Source organism: Colossoma macropomum, unplaced genomic scaffold, assembly GCF_904425465.1.
Source record: "Colossoma macropomum unplaced genomic scaffold, Colossoma_macropomum, whole genome shotgun sequence".
Classification (NCBI taxonomy): Eukaryota; Metazoa; Chordata; class Actinopteri; order Characiformes; family Serrasalmidae; genus Colossoma; species Colossoma macropomum.
Window position 1 is genome coordinate 28,669,760 of NW_023494807.1, and position 21,809 is coordinate 28,691,568.

The 21,809-nt window shown below is 39.2% G+C and overlaps 1 protein-coding gene and 1 non-coding gene across 2 annotated transcripts; one reads left to right on the top strand and one right to left on the bottom strand.

Annotated features, from left to right (window-relative positions):
* Positions 1-8,361: 8,361 nt before the first annotated feature.
* Positions 8,362-8,434, bottom strand: trnav-aac. The gene has a single exon. It is a non-coding gene; the product is annotated as a tRNA-Val (tRNA).
* A 262-nt stretch (positions 8,435-8,696) lies between these two features.
* Positions 8,697-20,716, top strand: mffb (mitochondrial fission factor b). Its single transcript, XM_036556551.1, has 7 exons — positions 8,697-8,926; positions 11,317-11,523; positions 11,625-11,800; positions 13,607-13,695; positions 14,384-14,548; positions 18,217-18,301; positions 19,147-20,716. The coding sequence occupies exons 2-7, from the start codon at positions 11,328-11,330 to the stop codon at positions 19,276-19,278; spliced, it is 843 nt and encodes a 280-aa protein (XP_036412444.1). The 5' UTR covers positions 8,697-8,926; positions 11,317-11,327; the 3' UTR covers positions 19,279-20,716.
* Positions 20,717-21,809: the final 1,093 nt, after the last annotated feature.

The following is a 21,809-nucleotide window of genomic DNA, read 5'->3' on the forward strand; positions in this document are numbered from 1 at the left end:
TGACCAACACAAACTGTGCAGCAGCAGATGAGCTATTATCTCTGGCTTTACATCTACAAGGTGGACTGACAAGGTAGGAGTGTCTACTAGAGTGGACAGTGAGTGGACACAGTGTTTAAAAACTCCAGCAGCACTGCTGTGTCTGATCCACTCGTACCAGCACAACACACACTAACACACCACCACGTCAGTGTTACTGCAGTGCTGAGAATGATCCACCACCCAAAAAGCTGCTCTGTGAGGGTCCATGGGGGTCCCGACCACTGAAGAACAGGGTAAAAGGGGGCTAACAAAGTATGCAGAGAAACAGATGGACTACAGTCTGTAACTGTAGAACTACAAAGTGCACCTATATAGTAAGTGGAGCTGATAAAATGGACATTGAGCATAGAAACAAGGAGGTGGTCATAATGTTATGCCTGATCAGTCTATGTATATGCTATTTTCCCTCTGACTGAAACATATTGGTCAGGCAACCGCTCACATTCAAAACATGACTGGTTGATCCGCTATCAGTTCCTATGGTAGTCCATAATCTGAGACCTCACTGTCAGGTTTTGGTTGGAAACAAAAGGCTTACACTCGTAAAACTTCCAGTAAAAATAGAAAAATTAAAATAAAAAAACTGGTATCTGGGCAGCTACAGTCAAGTTCGCTCTCCCATTGATTAGGACTTCAGGAGCTGAACCGAAGGCCTTACACACTACATTCTGAAAAAGATGGCTCTTTAAGGGTTCATTAGTAAAGAAAATAGTTCTATGTAGCACCATGAACACTCAAAGAACACTTTGCATGATAGAAGGGTTCTTTGCATCTTGAAACGGTTCTTCAGATTAATGGACAATGTGCTGTACATGGTTCTTCTACTGTTACGATGTCAAGCTTGTAACAATGGAAAAAACATTTTTGGGTGCTTTATAGAACCAACATAATTAGGAAGTGACAGTTACAAAGTCACCTTAAAATAGGACCAATTTTTGCGGAAAAAAAAAAAACCTTTTGGAAGTTCTAGATACGTCACTCACTGTCCATGTGAACAGTAGTCTAACCAGGTTTGAGTCAGTTAGAAATGGTAAACTGCAGCAGCTCTGTTTCCTTGTCTGGTCTGTTTAGGATGTTATATGTTATACAAGTGTGACTCGCCAAGACAATATGTACTGTAAAAGTTACTGTAAATCTAATACAAGGTAAAATATATGTTAATGTCAGTTACAAGTTTCAAATAAAACATATGGACTGTCTTTTACAAGCTTCAGATATTTGTGTTTAATGCAGAACAGTCAAATGTTCAATGCTCCAACATTAGCTTGATGCTAACATATTACTAGAAATCCCATAGGGGAGCTATAGACAGAGTTTTATCATAAAAATGTTTTTTGTGTGTTTCAGGACTGAGTTTTGATATTTATGGACCAAACTAAAGGCCTAGCTGTGATAGTCACAGTTCACCACTAGATTTAGCCATTCGGTTAGCACAGCGCTGATTTGTGCACATAAGCTTTTGTTACCTGTTAGCTACTCTAGCCTCATAGCTCCAGTGCAAAACATGTCTTGGCCGACTACGTTTGTGTTAAGGGGGGAAATGTGTGTAAATTAGATTTTTAGCCAAGCCGTCTCTGAGTTAACTAGATTTGAGACTGCCTGGTTGCTGTCTGCAGAATGAGGTCATTGAGTGGTGGTCTGCTTTTTTTTCTTTTCTTTTTTTTTATCATCTTCCATGCACAGATAGGTGTGGACCATGCAGACCAGTGGATGAAGAGAGGCCATTTAAAAGATGACAGGCTCTCATTAAACTTTCACAGCACCTTATTTCCACATCCATGGCTCGCCCACCAAAGTGGGACACCAGTTATGTTACCTTTACCCCACCCAGACCACTCAGACTGGCATTCTAGGTCATACATGTTATCCATTTTACTCACAAAAGAACTCACAAAAACAAGTGCACCAATGCCACCAATGCACCAATGCCACAAATGCAGGTTGCAATGTGTACACATAACATAATGAATGGATCAATAGAAATGAATGTACATTAACAGACTTTATAGTTAAAGGGGAATTCCACTCATTTTTCTAAATTTCTGCATAATTAAATGGTTAAGATGTAGACAAAGCCATTCAGGGTGGTTTGGTGTGAAATGCTCTGTTTTAGAGAAACTTACTGAGTCAGAACTGTTCACAGTGGTGGTGATAGGAACTAGACGTCCACCTCTAAAAGCTCCCTCACAGAGAGTTATGTCTGATGTCTGAAACAATAGTTTTTACAATAGTTTTGGCCTAAAATGTATTTTGTGATATGCATTCATAGTGGAGATGTACATGCAGGACATTGTAAAGCAAAATAAAGTGCACACAGTACTTATCTTTTAAGGTTTACCACTGTTTTACCCTCATCAACACTACATATCGCTGCTGTCGGAAGAAAACTTCGTATCTCCAAAATGGCAACTTTACAGGAGAAGATTAAAACCTACTTTACTTTTAATGTAAGTCAATGGAACCAGACTTTTTTCCAAGTCATTTTGGGTCATTTCTTTTAGCCCATTCACCATGAAATTTACATATGATGTAAAGGGCAACAAGCATTTTCAAATTATGTCAAAAACCTCAAAAGTGGAGATACAAGGTTTTTTTCCGACAACAGCGATATAAAAAATTGCTTTAATAAATAAAATGGCTACATTTGTGTGACCCCTGGTTCCTATCACCATCATTGTAAAGAAATCAGATTCCGATTGTTTTTCTACAATGAACTATTTCACATCAAACCACTCTGAATGACTCCTATAGAAGAAAGAAGTTTGTATATCCTGGATATACGACATTTCATTATAACAGTGAGAATTTGTGGCTCTGAGAGAAGAACTCATGGTTCAGTGTTCATAGTTAGGAGCCAGAAACTGTTCCAGTGGCTTAAACATAAAAATACCTGTGTAAAATGACACATACAAGGTGTTAAAACACCTCGTTAACACATTAACATGAACATGCACCCTCCCCACCCCCACGGCCATGAGTTGACACGTCTGCTCTAGAAGGCGAACCCCACAGCGGAGGTGAAAACAGGGGGCTAGTACCATAATCCCCTGAAACAGTCAGGGTGGCCAAGTGGAGCCAGGGGTTTTAACCCACTGTAAGCCATTAAATCCAGTTTTCAGGGGCGCAAATGATGCACTAATGCCACCGCAGACAAAATGCTGCCGTGTGATTTGCGCTCCCTAAAAGCAACCCAGAGCCGACTACACTCTCAAAAAAAGGTACTAAACTGTCACTGGGGTGGTGCCCTCAATGGTACATCTCAGTACCTTTAGTCAGGGAACATAACTGTACCATAATCCACTGAAATGATATTCTCTAAACTGTACTGACCCGACACACCCCGGCTCGCCTCCAGGCTTTTATTTTACTGTTCTGTTTTAAAACATTCGGTTATGAAAAGGTACAAATAAGAACTTTTCACCTGGAAAAACGTATTTAAGGTTCACAATCGGACCTTAAAACCACTGTTGTACCTTTGAGGGAACACTTACATTGTTTGTACCTTGATGAATGAAAAATATACCTGCACAGAACTTTTATTTCTAATGGTGTACCAAAATCTTGCTCTGCGGCTTTTTTCTTTGAGAGCAGAGACAGCAAGCGTGCTCAGATCGGTCAGGTCTGTCATTAGTCTACGGAACTCAAGACCTGTTTATCTAAAAAACTCTAAAAAGTACACAGCATAGCTATAAGTAGTATTTATAAATAACAAAGTCAAACCACATATGCAAGTCTATTTGAGATTACCTAACAACTCCACATGGTTTGAGGTGGGTGTGTGATGATTTAGGTATGTAGTTAGCATAATGCTAATCTGGATGCTATAAGTGCACTACTGTGCTAGCTATATTAGCCTTGTAGCTCCAGTGCAAAACTGAACCACTTTCAGACACCAAATATGTCCTGGTTAATCAACTACATTCTGGGCTAAGGGAAAACTGTGTAAATATTAAAGAAAATACAGTTTTTTCACAAATCAAAGTAATTAATTTATGGCTGAGATATGCGTATGTGAGTCCAGTCTCAAGATAGCAAGATGATAGCGGGCCACTGTTAGCCCGCTAACTGCAAAGCTGGCAGCCCACTGGCTTTTTGTTCAGCCTAATGGTGGTTAAGCAGAATATTAGACAAAATGCCACTTTTCATCCCTCATTTTCCACTCACAGCCCAATTTACTTGTTATTCCTTTATTTCTTTCTTCCATGTAGCCGGTTACAGAGCTGTAACCAATCTAGCACAGTGTCAACAACATTTTCAACAAAATAATTGTATATTAGGACTAAACATTCATTTTTTCCCTCAGTAGTTTTTTTTTAATAATTGTCTTAGTTTATTTTCCAAAATAAAAGTCTATATGCATTTAAAATCTGCAGGACAATGCATTATGCAGGACAGTAATCTGGGTTGTCTGAGGGTGGACCAGCAGTGGTATACAGTCAGCAGGGTGCTGACTTTATCAAGCCAGGAGACCGATATATGGTTACTTTCTGGGTTTAGTAGAGAATTGTCGTTTATTAGCAGCATGCATTGTGTTGTAAAGTAAACCCTGTTAAAAACCTGTCAGGTTTGATAAAAAGATTCAAATTCTGAGCTCTTTATTATAGAAAAACCTTCAGAACTGGAGCGCTAACACAGTAAATGCGGTGTTTAAAGGAAAAAGGCCACTTAAAATGGTTATTCAGTCTGCAGTCTGTACAGCAGGTCAGCTAGCCAGTGTAATAGCAAATCCAGCTGGCATTTTAGCAGGTTTTAAAAGAATCTGACCTGTAATTTGCTAAAACCTCAGCTAATCTAGCTGACAACTTCAGCTATATTAGCCCTAGTTAGCATACATGCTATCCAAACTACATGCTAGCCAACCATTTCAAGTTGTTTCTCTTTGCTTTAAACTCTAAATTTTGCTGTATGTAGCATTTTGTTCTGTCCATCAGACTAAACAATTTTCTGTAATAAAAGACTCGTTATTTGAAGTTGTTTTCTTTACTAAAGAGCCCTTGAAGAACCATCATTTTTATATATGTAGTTTTTAATAATTGTCTTAGCTTTTTTCCAAAATAAAAGTCTGTGTGCGTTTAAAATCAGTTTGAGGAGATTAAAAACTAGTTACACAGGACAGTAATTTGGGTGGTCCGAGGGTGGACCAGCAGTGGCATACAGTCAGCGGGGTGTCGACCTTGTTAAGCCAGCAGACTGATATATGGTTGCTATCTGGGTTTGTAGAGAATTTTAGTTTATTAGCAGCATGCAGTGCATTGTAAAGCAAACTGTGGTAGTTTTGCTGAGGCCATGCACAGCCATTACTGCTATGCTGTTCTCATGCAGATCGCAGCAGCGTCAGGTTCGAAGCAACTTCAAATAATGAGCTCTTTATTATAGAAAAACCTGAAAGACTCATTATTTGAAGTGGTTTTATACCTGACGCTGCTGTGATCTGCATGAGAACAGCAGCATTGCACACGGCTTTAGCGCAACTACCAAGAACGGTTCACTGCAGTTACCAAGTCCTGATTTAATCAGCTTTGTTGGTGACTGGATTCCTCTTTTCTGCCTCAAGGTAACCAGAGGTGAAGATTTTTACGTTTTTGAGTTCTTCAAAATAACCCTATCTACTAATAAATGCTACTGCTAGTGGAAATCTACTTTTTCTTACTTACTTTCTTTTTAATCATTCACATAGAACTACTGCTTTAACAGTTAATCATCATTTCAGTTCTTGGCCTTTATGTGGAGTTTGTGTGATTAAACAGTCATACTTCATTTTTACATGATCATTTTCCAGCCTCTCTTTATCACCTAGCATTAAAACAGGCTGTTTCTGTTAGGCTGCTATATGTAAATGAGCTCTGTCCTGATTGGCTGCCCTGAAATGTGTTGCTTTCACAAAGCAGTCCAAGCTGGAACACTCATTGTAGCTTTAAAGTAAATAGGTGGGGTTGACCTGATATATGTAAATGCTTTTGCCTTGTTTTTTTGTGACATCACAAAAGCATAAATTTTAAAACAGACAGTTTTTGCAGCTTAGTTTCTGAATATGCGCTGGGGAGTTAAAGGTATGTTTTAAAACTTACAGGGCTGATCTACTACATCAAACTCAGTCAGAAAAAGTAAGGAAAGTTCAGTTTTCAATGATACAGGCTCTTTAACCGCATTTCAGGATGTCTAGCTTTTTCCCCTGAAAGCAACACTGTGAGTGAGCTCTGACCAGTCAGGTGGGTAATGTGTACTGGACAGGCCACTAAGGTTTAGCAGAGCGCCGTACAGCCCCTGATCGATGTGATGCAGAGTGATTGAGGAGATAACAGTAAGTGACAACCTGTGAGGGTGAAGATGCCTCCCAGGAATGCCATACTGTTCTGGCCCTTTGTGACCTTGTTGGAGGATAGCTCCTCTTGTGTGATGTTGCTATTAATAGTTAATGGTAGTGTGAATGGAAAGACCTCTCACTGACAAACATCGGAGCGCCACATGTCTGATTTGTACATGATGACCTGGATTACCCAGAACCTCACCGCCTTACTGAGGACATGCATGGACTGAAACCACGAGAGCTTTTAGGCCGGCCTCCACTGACCAGAATCAGCGTTTTAGGTCACTGTAGTTTGTAACCTACCAGAGGACGTCCAGAGGAATTCCCTACCAGCATCACAGCAGCGCGCTTGCACATCTGTCCATGTGGAGGCTTCAGTAGTGAGCTTGCGCCATCTGCTGGCTGCAACTGTCATTACTAAAAAGGATGAATTCTAGGCCCACAGCCGCGCTGAAAAAACAGCACAGACCTGAATGAATTCTATGCTTGTCTAAGCTGGTCTGTGCTGGTTTATGCTGGTCTAGTGCTGGTCTGGTGCTGGTTTAGAATACCAGCATCCAAAACACAACATATGCTGTTTTGCTGGTGACCAGCCAGGCTGGTCTATGCTGTTTTTTTTTTACTAACAGGGAGTTAAATTCCCAGAGAACTTGTAGAGAGGAGAATTCCCACTCTGCAATGTCTTCTGGGTTTCTCAAACACTAGAGGGCGCTCCTAAGTGAGTCCAAAATGAATGGGTTTAGATGGAGCATTTAAGCAAAACCATAGTTTATAAATGCTTAAAGATTTTTAATATAAAGAATGCAATCATTTCCTGAACACTTAATAGCATTAAACATTTTAACTTTTAAACTCGAGTTATAGTTTAAAACGGCGCCTCATGTACATCCATGACATCTGTGAGACCAAACAGCCAATGAGCTGCTCCGCTCGCCAACCAATCAGCATTTAGTAGCAGTAATGTTAGTGCCCTGCTGCCCAAAACCTGTTTGCTGCAGAAAAAGGAAACATACAGGTGAGTTTTCTTTGCTTTTTTAGTGAAATACGTCCTTCTACTTTCTAAAATTAAAGGAAAGTTTTGGGCGAGTGATTAGAATTAGATTAGATTATGTTTTAAGCCGTTTAACTCTACTCACCCATATTCATTGAGGACTTGCTCACGGGCGCTTTCATGCGTTGTGCAGTCATGTTTTTGATATAACAGGGGAAATAGGAAGTGGCCAGGCTCCTCATAAACCGGCTCTGAAGTACCTTCAACAGCATGCTTTAGTGGTTAGTCTTCAATGGTCGGTAATAACTAATTACATTTACTAAGTTCCTCATACGTCATCACTTTTTTTTCTAAGTATGAATAAATTTCAAATTAACCAAATGTATAAGGAATATACTTTTTCTTGGTTACCATTACTGACCACAAATGCATCTGGAACCAGTCCCAGAACACCTTTTACCATTAGGAAAATGCTGTAAATACTGTCAGTGATGACCCTGCTGACACAAAAAAAATAAATAAATAAAAAAAAAATCACAGAAACCATTAAAAGTTTCTGTTGGTTTCTGGTGGTGTCCAATAGTCACTAATGGTCTTTAGTGTTTTCCTGATAGGTTGATATCCCAGTGTTAAAGGATTCTAATGGTTTATTCAGTGTTCTGGGACTGATTCCAGATGTATCTGATAGTTTCCTAATGGGATCTAAAGGTGTCCTCCAGGAAACTTAGTGACCTCTAATGGTAAACATTAAGCCAATTCCCATTAGTAGGCAAAACTATCAGGTTTGAATCTATATAGTTCTAATGGTCTTTTCAGCACTGTAGTATTTATTGTTCTCCATATATACTGCCTGGTGTATGTCCTGCACTCGTTTCACGTTGTCGTTTATGTGCTCTCTATTTAGTCCTCTGTAATGTTGCTTTGTGTGTTTGAGGCCTGAGTAATATACTGAGGAATGACAATAAGGTGAAATTTAATTTCTCAACTCAATTCTTGTAGCAATATGAAAAATGTTATCGCTTGTTCCCGCCCGGTTTCGAACCGAGGACCTTTCGCGTGTTAGGCGAACGTGATAACCACTACACTACGGGAACTGAGCTGCAATGTATGCCGGGTGAAAGTAACTTCAAGGGGCTCCATTACATGTGACCACGTGTACTTGCATATGGACAAATTCTAGTAGCTGAAATATTGTTTACATCAAACAGCACGTTCACTTTACGGATTTATGCACACTTAACGTTACACTAAATTTTGTACAGGCTGTCCGTAAATGTACACGCGGTTAGCACTATTGGTTTGGAACACAGCGGAGGCTAGAAAGGCGCCCTATGTAGGACACAACCGCGCAGATTGGAACGCGACCACGGCCCATTTCATGAACATGCAGCGGACAGACGAGCAGTGAGAAGGAGCGGTTTAGTCCTCACACCTCGAATAAAAGAGGTTTATACCAGCAGACAGCGCATACAATTAAAGGATACGTCTGACCAGCTTATCTGGTTTCTGCAAATCAAACCGGACAGTGCACTTCGACATGTGAAAACGAAAGAGAAACGGACGGACAGCGCCGACGGATGAACAAGGTTAGTTAACTACGCAGCTTATATGGCATTTAATGTTGACTGTAGAGGCCAAACCTGACATTCGTATAAGATTAATCAAAATATTTTGGTAATATTTTTTTCATTCAGCTGTTTTTAGGAGAGGGATGGTTATCAGTTTGAATTAGCCAGCTAAGTTAGCACGAAGCTGAAGTCAGCTTCTTATTCGCCAGCTTCTTGTTCGAATTATCCCGTTCCACCTTAAATGGTGCAGCAGTTACAGTCAGGCGCCTCGTGCGCTACATTGAAACTGCTGCACCATTTAAGGTGGAACGGGAAAATCTGAACAAGAAGCTGGCGAATAGGAAGCCAACTATTAGTTAGCTAGCTAAGGTTCTGCCAGCAGGTGCTGTAGATAAAACCGCGGCTGTAAAAACAAGAAAACACGTTAAGCTTTAATGTGTTTAGTGTTTTTGTCCCAGTTGTTGGCGATATTTTAGTGTTGTAGCGTAAAAATCGACAAAATGTCAAAAAATACAGTATACGAATAAGTCAATGTCATAACCTACACCCTAAAAAAGATGGTTCTCCAAGGGTTCTTTAGTAAGGGCAATGGTAATGAGTACTATACAGAACGATTTGCATGCTCAAAATCAGTTTAGGGGTGGGCGATATATCAAAATATTTTGTCTTAATATCTGAAGGCATTTTCACGATACACCATATGCATCACGATATTAACAGACAAAATAAACTATAGTGTCACATATACTATAATAATAATAATAATAATAATAATAGTAATAATAATAATCTTTTACAAACTGCACTGCAGTTAATCCAGTTAAACAGGCCTAACTGTAATCACTTTGTAATGAAATATGTATATCCACAATATGCTCAGAGAAGCATGTTGACATAATTGATCACAATAATGTGAAACACATCGCCATATTGCCCACCTCTGCTTCATATTGGTGGAGAATGTGTTGTCTGTCATTCTTGTTTAAAATCTTGGATATATGTGTTGTATAGAACCTTTTTGAGGTTCTGCTATTGTTATGATGTCAAGCTTGTAACAAAAGAGGAACCCTATTTAGTGCTATATAGAACTGTATAAAACACATTCTCCATCAGTCTGAAGAAGCACCATGCAAAGAATATATATATATATATATATATATATATATATATATACACACACACACGCATATATATATATATGTATATATATATATATATATATATATATATATATAAATAAAGCAGCCTACATAGAACCATTTCATGCTTAAATTGTTCTTTGCATGGTGCTTCTTCAGACTGATGGAGAATGTGTTTTATACAGTGTGTGTGTGTGTGTGTGTGTATATGTGTATATATATATATATATATATACACATACATACGTACATACATACATCATCTAACCCGCTTATCCTTCTGGGTCGCGTTGGGGTGCTGGAACCTATCCCAGCTGTCATTGGGCGGAAGGCAGGATAGGGCATTTTATATATATATATATATATATATATTATATATATATATATATATCTTGATAGCTGTACAGACACTCCAGATCCAGATGCCCAGATGCTCTGCACTTATACTGTGATATCTGTTGATTTTTGTTTTGTCATGTTGACTGTACTGATCTGTTCATCTGAATCACACAGAGATGCCTGTCCTATTTAATTCTGCATTAATACTATTAAAGGGACACTCCAGCCAAAAAGAAAACTGTAACCATCAACATCTGTTGTAAACATGCTTATTGCGTTCTACAGTGGTGCCGCAGTAGTTTCTAGAGCAAGATTTTCTGGTTTAAAGACTAGGAAAACCCCCTTCTGATGATGTATCTTGAAGACTGATAGGTTTTTTTGAAAAACTACAGGTGCTTTTGGGGATTTTTGGGGTATGCTTTTTTGAAATTTTCCTTTCTACACTGTTATCAAGGTATAAACAATGTAAATGTACCCTCAAAGGTACAACAGTGGTTTTAAGGTCCAGTCGTGCACCTTAAATAAGCAGGTGAAAAGTACATATTTGTATCTTTTCATAACTGATTGTTTTAAAACAGAAAAATAAAATAAAGTCCTGGAGACGAGACGGGGTGTGTGGAGTCAGTACAACCTAGAAAATATCATTTCAGTGGATTATGGTACAGTTATGTTCCCTGACTAAAGGTACTGAGATGTACCCTTGAGGTGACCATTTTGTATCTGTTTTTCTGATAGCTGGTGAACACAGAAGGAAGCCAGAAAATTAATGTTACTGCAGCCATATAACTTTAAGCAGCCTACTCTCTGAATTTAATCTAATATATTCTTACTGGTCAGTTATAATACTGTCAAATATACCATTTCAAGCAAATTGTCCTGTAGGCATGTTGTTCTGTTTATAAGACTGTTTTGTACATGTGCGTCTCGCAGCTGTGGGGAAAATGAGTGAGGTCGACATGGCCGAGATAAACCGCATCCAGTATGAGCTGGAGTACACGGAGGGCATCAGCCAGCAGATGAGGATCCCTGACAGGCTCAAAATCGGACCCAACCCCTCCGAGGACCATCCTGGGGCTCTGCTGGATGTGTCCCATGGTGCTACCATGATGCACGTTCCTGAGAGGATTGTAGTGACAGGTATTACTATGTCAGGTCACAGCTTGGTGACTTCTATATCAGACATTTCCGAACTGATCTGATCGGCTAGCTTGTTGATTGTATCATTTCTCTCTCTCAAGGAGATGGGAATGATGCTCACTTTAGCACACCCAGAGATTTGGACCTGATTCAGTCCACCCCAATGGAGTCTGTGGAGCTGAAGGCCCCTCCTCAGGTCCTCACCCTCAAAGACCAGCCCCTGGATTTTCTGGAACCAGAACAGCCAATGGGACCACCAGCTCAGCTGAAAGAGGAGGTAGTGAAAGAAAGAGATGCTGAAATTATGAACGTATATTTGTTGGAGGCTTCGGGCCGAATCTGTTCTTGTAGTTTCCTTGTCAACTCGTAAAGTCGGAACATTGTCTAACTGCCAGAGAACCTCGATCATTCTTCGATATCTCATTGAAAAACTTAACATCTTTTAGTTTTTATTAGAGATGAAAGATTAATCGTATTTTTATCAATACTGTAATTTAAAAGAGTGCAATTTTCAAATCGCAAGAGTTGCAATTTTAATTCTGGCCCACATTATTAAGAGTGTTGCCCTAATTAGGGAACATTAACTTAATGTCAGAGCTTTTGAACTGCATGAAGATGAGTTTGACCAATCAGAAGCAACCAAACATCTGTATGCTGTGACATCACAACCATAACTAACTGGCAGTCTGGCATGTTCAGTGTTCAAGCCTAAACCAGAAAAGTGGATGTTCTGGTCTTCTTGGCCAAAATAACAGGCCTGGATTTCAGTTGACAGAAAGTAATTACAATTTATATCACAGTCGCGATATTGATCAGTAAAATCGCAATTCGATTTTTTCCCCAAATTGTTCAGCCCTAAGTTTTATCCAGTATCATGTTTTCAGTGTTTGTACTGGTCTGTCATAAGTGCTTGCAAGGTGTTTACAAACATCATCGTTGAACTTAGTTTTATGAGCCTACAGATTATTGTTTATAACCCTACATTGTTCATTTTTATCTGATACTGATAAACAGAATTATTGCCTTTACTCTGTCAACCACTGCTTAATGCTACTGCTAATCAAGTCATTCAAGTGCCGTTTATGACTTTGGCAGCTAGTGCAACTTCCTCGTGTTTACAAGTTTACAAGGACTGTTCAAACGCAGAACTAGTATTAATGATTTATTTCGTGTGCCAGCTGTTCCATATTTGTAAGGCTGAACCAAACAAAGGATGAATCATTTCAGCTTCAGCTTCATTAACTCATGTGTTCATATTTGAAATATTCCAGTAAGAGTCCTTGGGCAAGACCTTTGCGTACCTGTGTAAAATGATCAAATTGTAAGTCGCTCTGGATAAGGGCGTCTGCCAAATGCTGTAAATGAAATATTAAATTTCCTTTGGCTCGTATGTTCTCTGAACTTGTCTAAGCACAAACCTGAAAAAATCAAATCGATCAACCCAGATGGCGAAAATAAACTTTTATCACTTAAATTATTATATAAAATCCAGTCATTTGGACTTGGATGTTCATCCAAGGTATAAATATACAAAACGTCATCACTTTAGGCCAGGGTTCTCCAAAAGTTTTGTTTTGGGGGGGGTGAAGTGTAATGTTTATAGTGGGCTGAGGACCAAAAACACAACATAGCTAGCTAGCACCTTGTTATCCTTGCGTTTTTGCATGTTCCTAAACCACAAGGAGAGACTGCTTTCTTTAAATACTTCAAGATCTAAATATGAGGCACACAGCTTTGCCTTTAAATTCAGTAGTTCAAACGTTCTTTACCCCGTAGGTCTCTAAATATCTTCTTGTCCGTGTACCTTCGCTGCCTGTTACATTGTAATATTATAACATTACACCAAATCCGGTGTTACTAAAATACTTCAAAAATACAGTTTTAGAGAAAAAAAGAAACTAAAAAAATAAGAATTTGTAAAAAACAAAAACAAACTCTCATTCTCCGGAGCTCTGGGCAGGAGGATAGGCAATTTCTGACAGGTCAAATCAAACATGGCCAGCTAAGTGGCCAACTTTGGCAAGGAAATAAAGCATTTTTATTAATGTAAAGTTTATGTAATCTCTGCCCTCTCTCTACAAAGGTCCAGTCTCACACAAGGTCGCGGCGTGATCGTAGTGTCAGTGAGAACTCAGCTGTCCGTCACAACGGCCAAATCAACAAATATGAAGGGTGAGTAAAAGCACATACATACTAAAAGTTGAATTTATTGCTGCATAATTTAGTGGTTGAGCCATTTTATTTACTATCCAAAACCACCAGTGAACCACATGAGTTTTTATATGTAATAATGCTGATTCTGGTAAAATAGTGATAAAATAGTGGTAAATCTGAAAAAGGGAACTGGTTTGCTTCACGGTGACCTGCATGGACCTCTGCATTAAGTTTTAAATTAAAAACAAAAACAAAAAAAATAGTTTAGGCCAAAACCTTCTCAAAACTATTATAAAACAATGTGTCTGACATCAGGGGTGTTCATTTCATCACAATATTTTCATTACCTGAATTTTCAAACTTTATGTGTAATTAAATGATTATAAACAAAGTCATGTGAACAGAGTCGTTCAGAGTGGTTTGGTGTGGAATTCTCTGTTCAGGAGAAAACGATCGACTCAGAGTTGTTCACAGTGGTGGTGATAGGAACCAGATGCCTGAGTTTAATGCCTCTAAAAGCTCCTTAGAGAAAGTTATCATAAGTTATCATAAGAAGTGAACGACAGTTGTGCCTTTGAAAAGGGGTTTGGAATGTTTAGTTTTAATCATTATTAAAGAGTATTATAATGAATAGCAGTCACACCTCTGCTCCACATTGCTCTTGGAGTTTTAACATATTATTCATGCTCCTGTTTCTGCTGGTCAGTGCGAGTCCATCTCCAAGCGCTCCAATCCGTGCTTGTCCCCCCCTCATCAGCCCTGAGGACTGCCACAACTTGTACAGCGCGAGTGGCGTCCTTTCCTACATCCAGTGCACCACGCGCCGAGCCTACGAGCAAGTCCTGAACATGCTGGATGACCGTCACCACAGGTGAGCTCCTTATGCAGCTTATCAGCTGACCCCTTCCTGAGGGATGCTTAATATTGAATAGAGATATGTTTCCCAGCATTAATATTGAATGGATATGTTTCTCCCAGTGCACGTAATGAATAGAGAGATACTTCTCTCAGTGTGGATCATCTTTATCAGTTCATTCTTCACATCTCTTTGGCGATTCAGTCATTCTAGATAGAACGATATAAGATTAAAAACTGAAAAATACCTTATAGAAACAGCTAAGCTGATCAGCTAGCCCAGATTAGCTAGCTCTGGAGCCGCATGCGACCCTTTACTGCCCTGTTGCGGCTCCACAGCAGAATTAGATTTTAGGTAAAAAGAAAATAATCCTCCTTTACAGTAAAATAAAGCTCTGCTGATCGTTCAACACAGTTTAACAGTAAATGGTCTAAAACGCTGGAGTTAATGTAGAACTGCTAATTCACCCTTTAACCCTGAAGATCGGTGCAGACTGCTGGTCACCATAGCAACGCAAATAACAATTTTGTTACATTCTGGCGTCTCAGGTACCATTTAAGATGGAACAGAAAAATTTGAACTTTTGAGAGACATTTTACAAGAAATTACTCCACTTTTGAGGAAAAGTTTCCTGCCGGAGATGTGAGAAAAGCAGCTATAGCTGAGCTAAAGCTTAAAGCAGAGCAAAGTAAGTCTGCGTTTTCGTTTATATTTATATTTTGTAGCCTGTACTAGTACGTCAGCACATACTGAGACATATTTACTGCCAGGTGGTTTGATTTTTGTTGAAAGAATAAAATGGCTCTTCTTAACATTTGGGTTGCGACCCCTGAGTTAGTATTTCTGTTGGTCTCTCAGCTCTGCTGTGTCTAAACGAGTGACTGAGGACAGCATCTTCACCTGAATGTGAATGTGTAATTTATTTGTTTAAATACTTTTTGCCATTTTAATAACTTTCACTAATTTATTTCGTCTTTCAAAGAAAAGAGGTGACTTACGAAATCATAGGAGGAGCATGGCAGAGTTTAGTCTTTAGCTAAGATTACCTGGATATGTCATGGTATTTTCGAGCCTAATATCACATCCATTGTTAAGTAATTATCAACGTTTTCTAGTTTTATGATAAAATGTTGCGTTTAAAATTAGGGCTGCAATGATTAGTCGACATAATCAACAACGACGATTATAAAAATTTGTCGACTTAGAGTTTCAGTGTCAACGCATGATTAATTTGTAACTACAGGAAGTTCTGGGGCGGTATCGCTTTCATTGGCATGACTGCATTCTGTGCTAATGAAAAGAACATATTGAATGATGGCGCGGCGTAGATATGTATTTCAGCGAAAATAAACCATTTAAACCAGTCGAATGCAAATACTGCAAAGCAGAGTTGTCATTTCACAGCAGCACTACGGTGATGCATGAGCGTCTGAAACGCAAGCGGCCGTGATGTCTGATTCACACATACTGCGTCTGCATGGCGTGACCGACGCGGCAAGTCTTGTTTTTCATTTCAGCGCCAATGGCTGCACATGCGAAGTGGCAGAGTCCCAGACGCTGCACTGAAGCAGCGTGGTGTTCAGAGAATAGACCGGGTGCTGATTTTTTCCAGATACACAAAATGAGCCATGAAAATCAATGAAAATTAAACAGAAAACCGTATACAAACTAAAAAATTTTATTCTTGACTAAATATGAGTTAAACATTCCGTGCTGCAAACAGATTTCCCGGTTGGCCTACCAGGCTTGAAACTTTTTCCCTATCAAGTCAGAACACTGTCCAGGACAAACATATATAGTTGTTGGTTTAGTGTAGCAGGTAACACCTCTGCCTTCTATGCTGTAGACTGGGGTTTAATCCCCACCCTACACTATACTAATAAGAGTCCTTGGGCAAGACTCCTAACACTACCTTGGATTACCTGTGTTAAAGATCTTGAAATTTTAAGTCACTCTGGATAACAGCATCTGCCAAATGCCATAAATGTAAATATACCATGTACTTATATAAATGATATTTTTGTTGAGCAGAGTGACTGATGTGGCCATTAACCCATTTGGAATAAGGAATGTCTGTATAACTTCCACAAACACTGAATGTATGATAGTCCAGCGTGTTCAAGCTGTAGCGCTCATGCTGCTGCGTCACTCACGCCATGCAGAGGCAGCATGTGTGAATCAGGCCTAACGCTGCTCCGGAAGAGTAAAAATGTTTTCCACCACTTCGTTCTTTAGCCGACTAATGTTAGTAGTTATGTTGTCTAATGCGTAGGAGCATCACCTCAAAAAAGAGAGCCAGCCTTGCGCCAGAGCACATCAGTATGCTCCCCTTCCTGCACTGCAATTTAAAGCTTTTGTAAACTGTTGCTAATAGTTATTTTGGACTGGAAGAAGTTTTTTTTTTTTTCATTTGAAGCCTTATGTGAACCTTTGGACTTCCAGACCCAGCAAGATGCTATTTTTTACTTTTAAGAAAAGATGGAGGGCATGACGGAAATAATCATCGACTAATCAAGTAGTTGAAAAAATAATCGACATATTAGTCGACTACCAAAATAATCATTAGTTGTAGCCCTATTTAAAAAGGCATAACAAAACATAACTAATGAATACTCAAGTATTCAAGTTAATTGGGCCAGCCCTACCAAAAATATACATACATACATCATCATCTAAACCGCTTATCCTTCTGGGTCGCGGTGGGGCGCTGGAGCCTATCCCAGCTGTCATTGGGCGGAAGGCAGGATACACCCTGGACAGGTCGCCAGTCCATCGCAGGGCAGCCAGACAGACAGACACACACCGTCACACCTAGGAGCAATTTAGCATGCCCAATCAGCCTGACTGTATGTCGTTGGACTGTGGGAGGAAACCCACGCAGACATGGGGAGAACATGCAAACTCCCCACAGAAACGACCCTGGTCACCCGGCCGGGAATTGAACCCAGGCCGTTCTTGCTGTGAGGCGACAGCGCTACCCACTGCGCCACCATGCCGCCCGGCTACCAAAAATATGTTAACTATAAATATTATAGTCCCAACAGCCTCTCTTCCACTTAGTAAGGGCTTTTTAATTGCTGATTAGTTTGATAATTTGATCATTGGAGCAGGGAAACTGTAAAATATGCCAGTCACGGGTGCTACAGGAGCAGTGCTTTTAAAGAGAGGAAGCAGTGAAGGTTGTGCTCTGAGTCTGGGGGGTAAGTGAGGCTGAGCTACGGTGGACAGGTCAGATTTTCCCTGGAGCACAGAGAGAGTTGGGAGCAGAGTGGCTGAAAAATGCTCTAAGCAGCGACTGGGGACTATTGCAGTTGCGCTGTTCTGTTTGCATGCATTGCTGTGATGCTATCATTACATATTTATCATGTCATGGAAGACTGAGAGGCAGTTAAAGTGATGGTCTGATGAAACATCAAACATACACAAATTCTTTTATCCTGAACAAAATCAAGGTTTTTTTTTTTTGTCAAATGATCACTTTAATTGAATTAAGTACTTTATTATATGGCTCTGGGAAGGCAGTCAGTTCTGTCAAACGTAAAGTTAATGGTGCACACATGCTGCAGAATTTATAAAATTATTAATGATAAAATGAAAAAAAACAAAAAAAACATTTACATAGTCTATATAGAGGCACATTATATGCTTAAATATACCATGTTGCTTTGCTTATGTCATTGCAGAACTGCTCTTGCGACTTTGGATGCTAGTCTGGAGAGCACTCCAGATGATGCCTCTTTAGTGGATGCTGCAGGCCTGAGACGACAGGTACTGAATCACTCCTCAAATACCACTCTGTAATAGGACCAAATGAACTGAAACACTGATCTGTAATCAGGTTCATCTGAAGTGAATCCCTCCCCAAACACCACTCTATAATCAGATTCATCTGTATTATAAAAAATGAAGGAAAGAAAAGATTGATCTGAACTGAATCACTCCTGAAGTGGCACTCTGTAATCACATTCATTTAAACTGAATCACTCATGAAACACCACTCTGTCATTTGATTCATCTGAACTGAATCATTCCTGAAATAGCACTCTGTTATCAGATTCATCTGAACTGAATCCCTCAAGCAACACCACTCTTGTCATCTGATTCTTTGGAACTGAATCACTCCTGAAATGACACTCTATTATCAGATAAATCTGAACTGAATCACTCCTGAAATGGCACTCTATAATCAGATAAATCTGAACTGAATCACTCCTGAAATGGCACTCTATAATCAGATAAATCTGAATTGAATCCTCCGCAAACACCAGCCTGTAATCAGTTTTATCTGAACTGAATCACTCCTAAAATGCCACTCTATAATCAGATTAATCTGAATTGAATCAATCCTCAAAAACTGATCAAATCAAATCTGCAACCTGGTTAATCTGTATTGAATCATTCTGCAAATCGTTCTCTAATCGTTTCTTTAAATGAGTCACTCTCCAGCCTTGCAACAGTAGCTTAAAAACACATTTTTGGGCAGAGCTTGAATAGGTCAATTGATTCACTCCTCAGTCAGCTTTATAATCAAAATTGATTTGAACTGAATCATATCTTTCTGAACTGAATCTATGTTTTTCTGTTTTTTTTTGTTGTTTTTTTTTACTGAACAGATCATAAAGCTGAACCGAAGGCTTCAGCTGCTGGAGCAGGAGAATAAAGAGAGAGCCAAGCGGGAGATGGTCATGTACTCACTTACTGTGGCATTCTGGCTGGTCAACACATGGATATGGCTCCGTCGCTGACCACTGTAGCTAAAGCTTCGTTTGGTAAGCCTCTCAGGCTGCGTCTGGACGGGCTGTTAAATGAGAATTTTGCACATATCTACAGCACTGTGCGAAAGTCAGAGTCACCCTTCCTGTATTTAGTTTCCAATCAAAACAGCCATTAAGTACAAGTTATTCATCAGGAAAAAAGCCAAAAGCACATTTAACAGAAAATTACTCAGAAGCCTCAACAAGTAAATATAATATCCATTTTTCTGCATCTAGTGTGTCACTCCTTACCTTCATCACAGCTCCCATTCTTTTAGTTTTTCAAAGAAATCTGCAGGGATATTTTTCACACCTGCAGTTCAGTCTTAGAAGTTGGTTGCATTTTCTGCTCCTTGTATTGGGTTGATGTTGAGGTCTGGACCCTGGGGTGGTCAGTCTACAGTTCTGAGAACACCAGTGGCTTTTTTTCTTTGATTTGCATATGTCCTTCTTTTTGTCTATTTCCTTTTTTAGTAGCAGCTTCTTGATGGCTACACATCACAATTTCTTTGCATCCAGTTTCGGAAACTCCTGTATTTTCACTTATTTTCATTTGACTTTCTTCTTCCTTATGCAGGTGGGTCGTTTTATATCTAATCTCCTCAGAAACATCTGAAAAATGAATAAATTGTACTTAATGGTCGTTTTGACTGGAAATTAAACAAATGAAGGGTGGTCTCTGACTTTTGCAGAGTAATATACATCCAGTACAATTCAATCAGCTCTTTTTGAACATATTTACATATGTTCATATTCATAGACTTGCAGTCGTGTGCCAGTATCTATGTCTAATCAAGTAAGTCTGATTAGGTAAAACATAAGACATACATTTGACCCTCTTCAATAAATGCACATAAACTTCCTAATAACATTTAAATTTAAAGTATTTTTCAACATTCATAACTCAGGTCAGCTTTACTAGCCGCAGGCAAAGACGTTCTGGTCGACTTCAGTTTAAGCCAAATGTCCATCGACCCTGTGTACCATAGATGGTGTAACTATGTTCATTGTGCGTTTTCCTCCTTAATTCCCGTTTCTAGTGAATCATTGACCAGCATGAGTCTGTTGTAAATGTTGTAACATATGAGCAGAGTTTCAGCATGATGTTGTGTAAAGAGGAGCATGCGTTAAATAATACAGTCATTCCACCGAGACTAAGTATTTTGTGAATACCTGAATGTTTGTGTTGATGTTTGAACTCACAGCCTCATTATTTATTTACTTTAACATATGTGAATCTTTCGGCTACCTCTCAGCTAAATATGGGGTAGAAATATAACGATGCTCATTATTACTGTATGCCTCAGTGTTGTGGGCCACAGCAGCTCTGTTCTTCGGAGTAATCATGCCTTATGAACAATAATCATTCTTTCACAATCTTCAGTTCTTGGTATTACGTTTGTAAAATAAAACAGACATGGTGACTTCAGTTTTTGGCACCTTTGCATTTATTATTCATGTTATATGTAGATGTAAGCCCTTTTTTTGGGGGGGGGGGTGGATTTCATGGACAGCAGAAAGGCTCTTGGGCAATTTATGCAAAATAAAGATGGCAAGGCAACAAATGGATAAATAATGTAATGCTTTTTCAAGCTTATAAAGTAGATAAACTATTAAAGGGCCACTTCAGCCAAAATGGAAAATGTAACCATCGCTACATCTGTTGTGAACATGGCCTGCACACCTCCTACAGTTCTGCCACAGTGGTCTCGAAAGAGAGGTTTTCTGGTTTAAAGACTGATAAAACCCCCTTCTGATGATGTATCTTGAAGGTGGGAGGAACTTCTGAAAAACTACAAGCCCTAAAAAGGTGGGATGGAATTTATTTATTTGTTTGTTTGTTTGGCTTGCTGGCTAATGCAGAAGGAAGCCAGATAGCTAACATTACTGCTAGAAAAGCCAAATATCACATCTGCAGTCATTACCCTCTACATCTTTATCATCATGGGGGGGTTCCAAATGGTTGTATAACACATTTGTGCAGTGCATTCTGGGTATTGTAGTGTGCAAGCATTGACAGATGAAAACACAAGAAGGATACAAATTTGGGTAATCAGTCAAACCAGCAGGGCTGATGGATGCTGTGCTAGTTTGGGGCTGGAATGCCTCTTTAAGTAATAATGTGTCTTAGCCTCTTTAACTCTTGAGACCACCGGTGGTTCCAAAACGCACTTCGTCATATTCTTCATAACTTTCATATTTCATAAGCTACATTCTAAAGATAGGGGTCATATGAGAGCTGTAACTGTCTTCTTTCAAGTCAAATAGATGGGTGATGTGATTTTAAACCCTTATAATAAAAGAAGCTGAACTCACAATTTTTTATTTCTACTGAAAGTCAACCCATTTTTCCACAAATCTGGGCTATAAACTATAAACAGATGGCATCTCTTCAGTGATCTGCTCTGTAAACATTATTTTTTATAAAATAATACAAAGAACGTCTAAGATTTTTGTCTTTCAGCAGTAAATTGTAAGAATATAGCAGTATGTGTGATCATAAAACACATTTTCTGTTAATT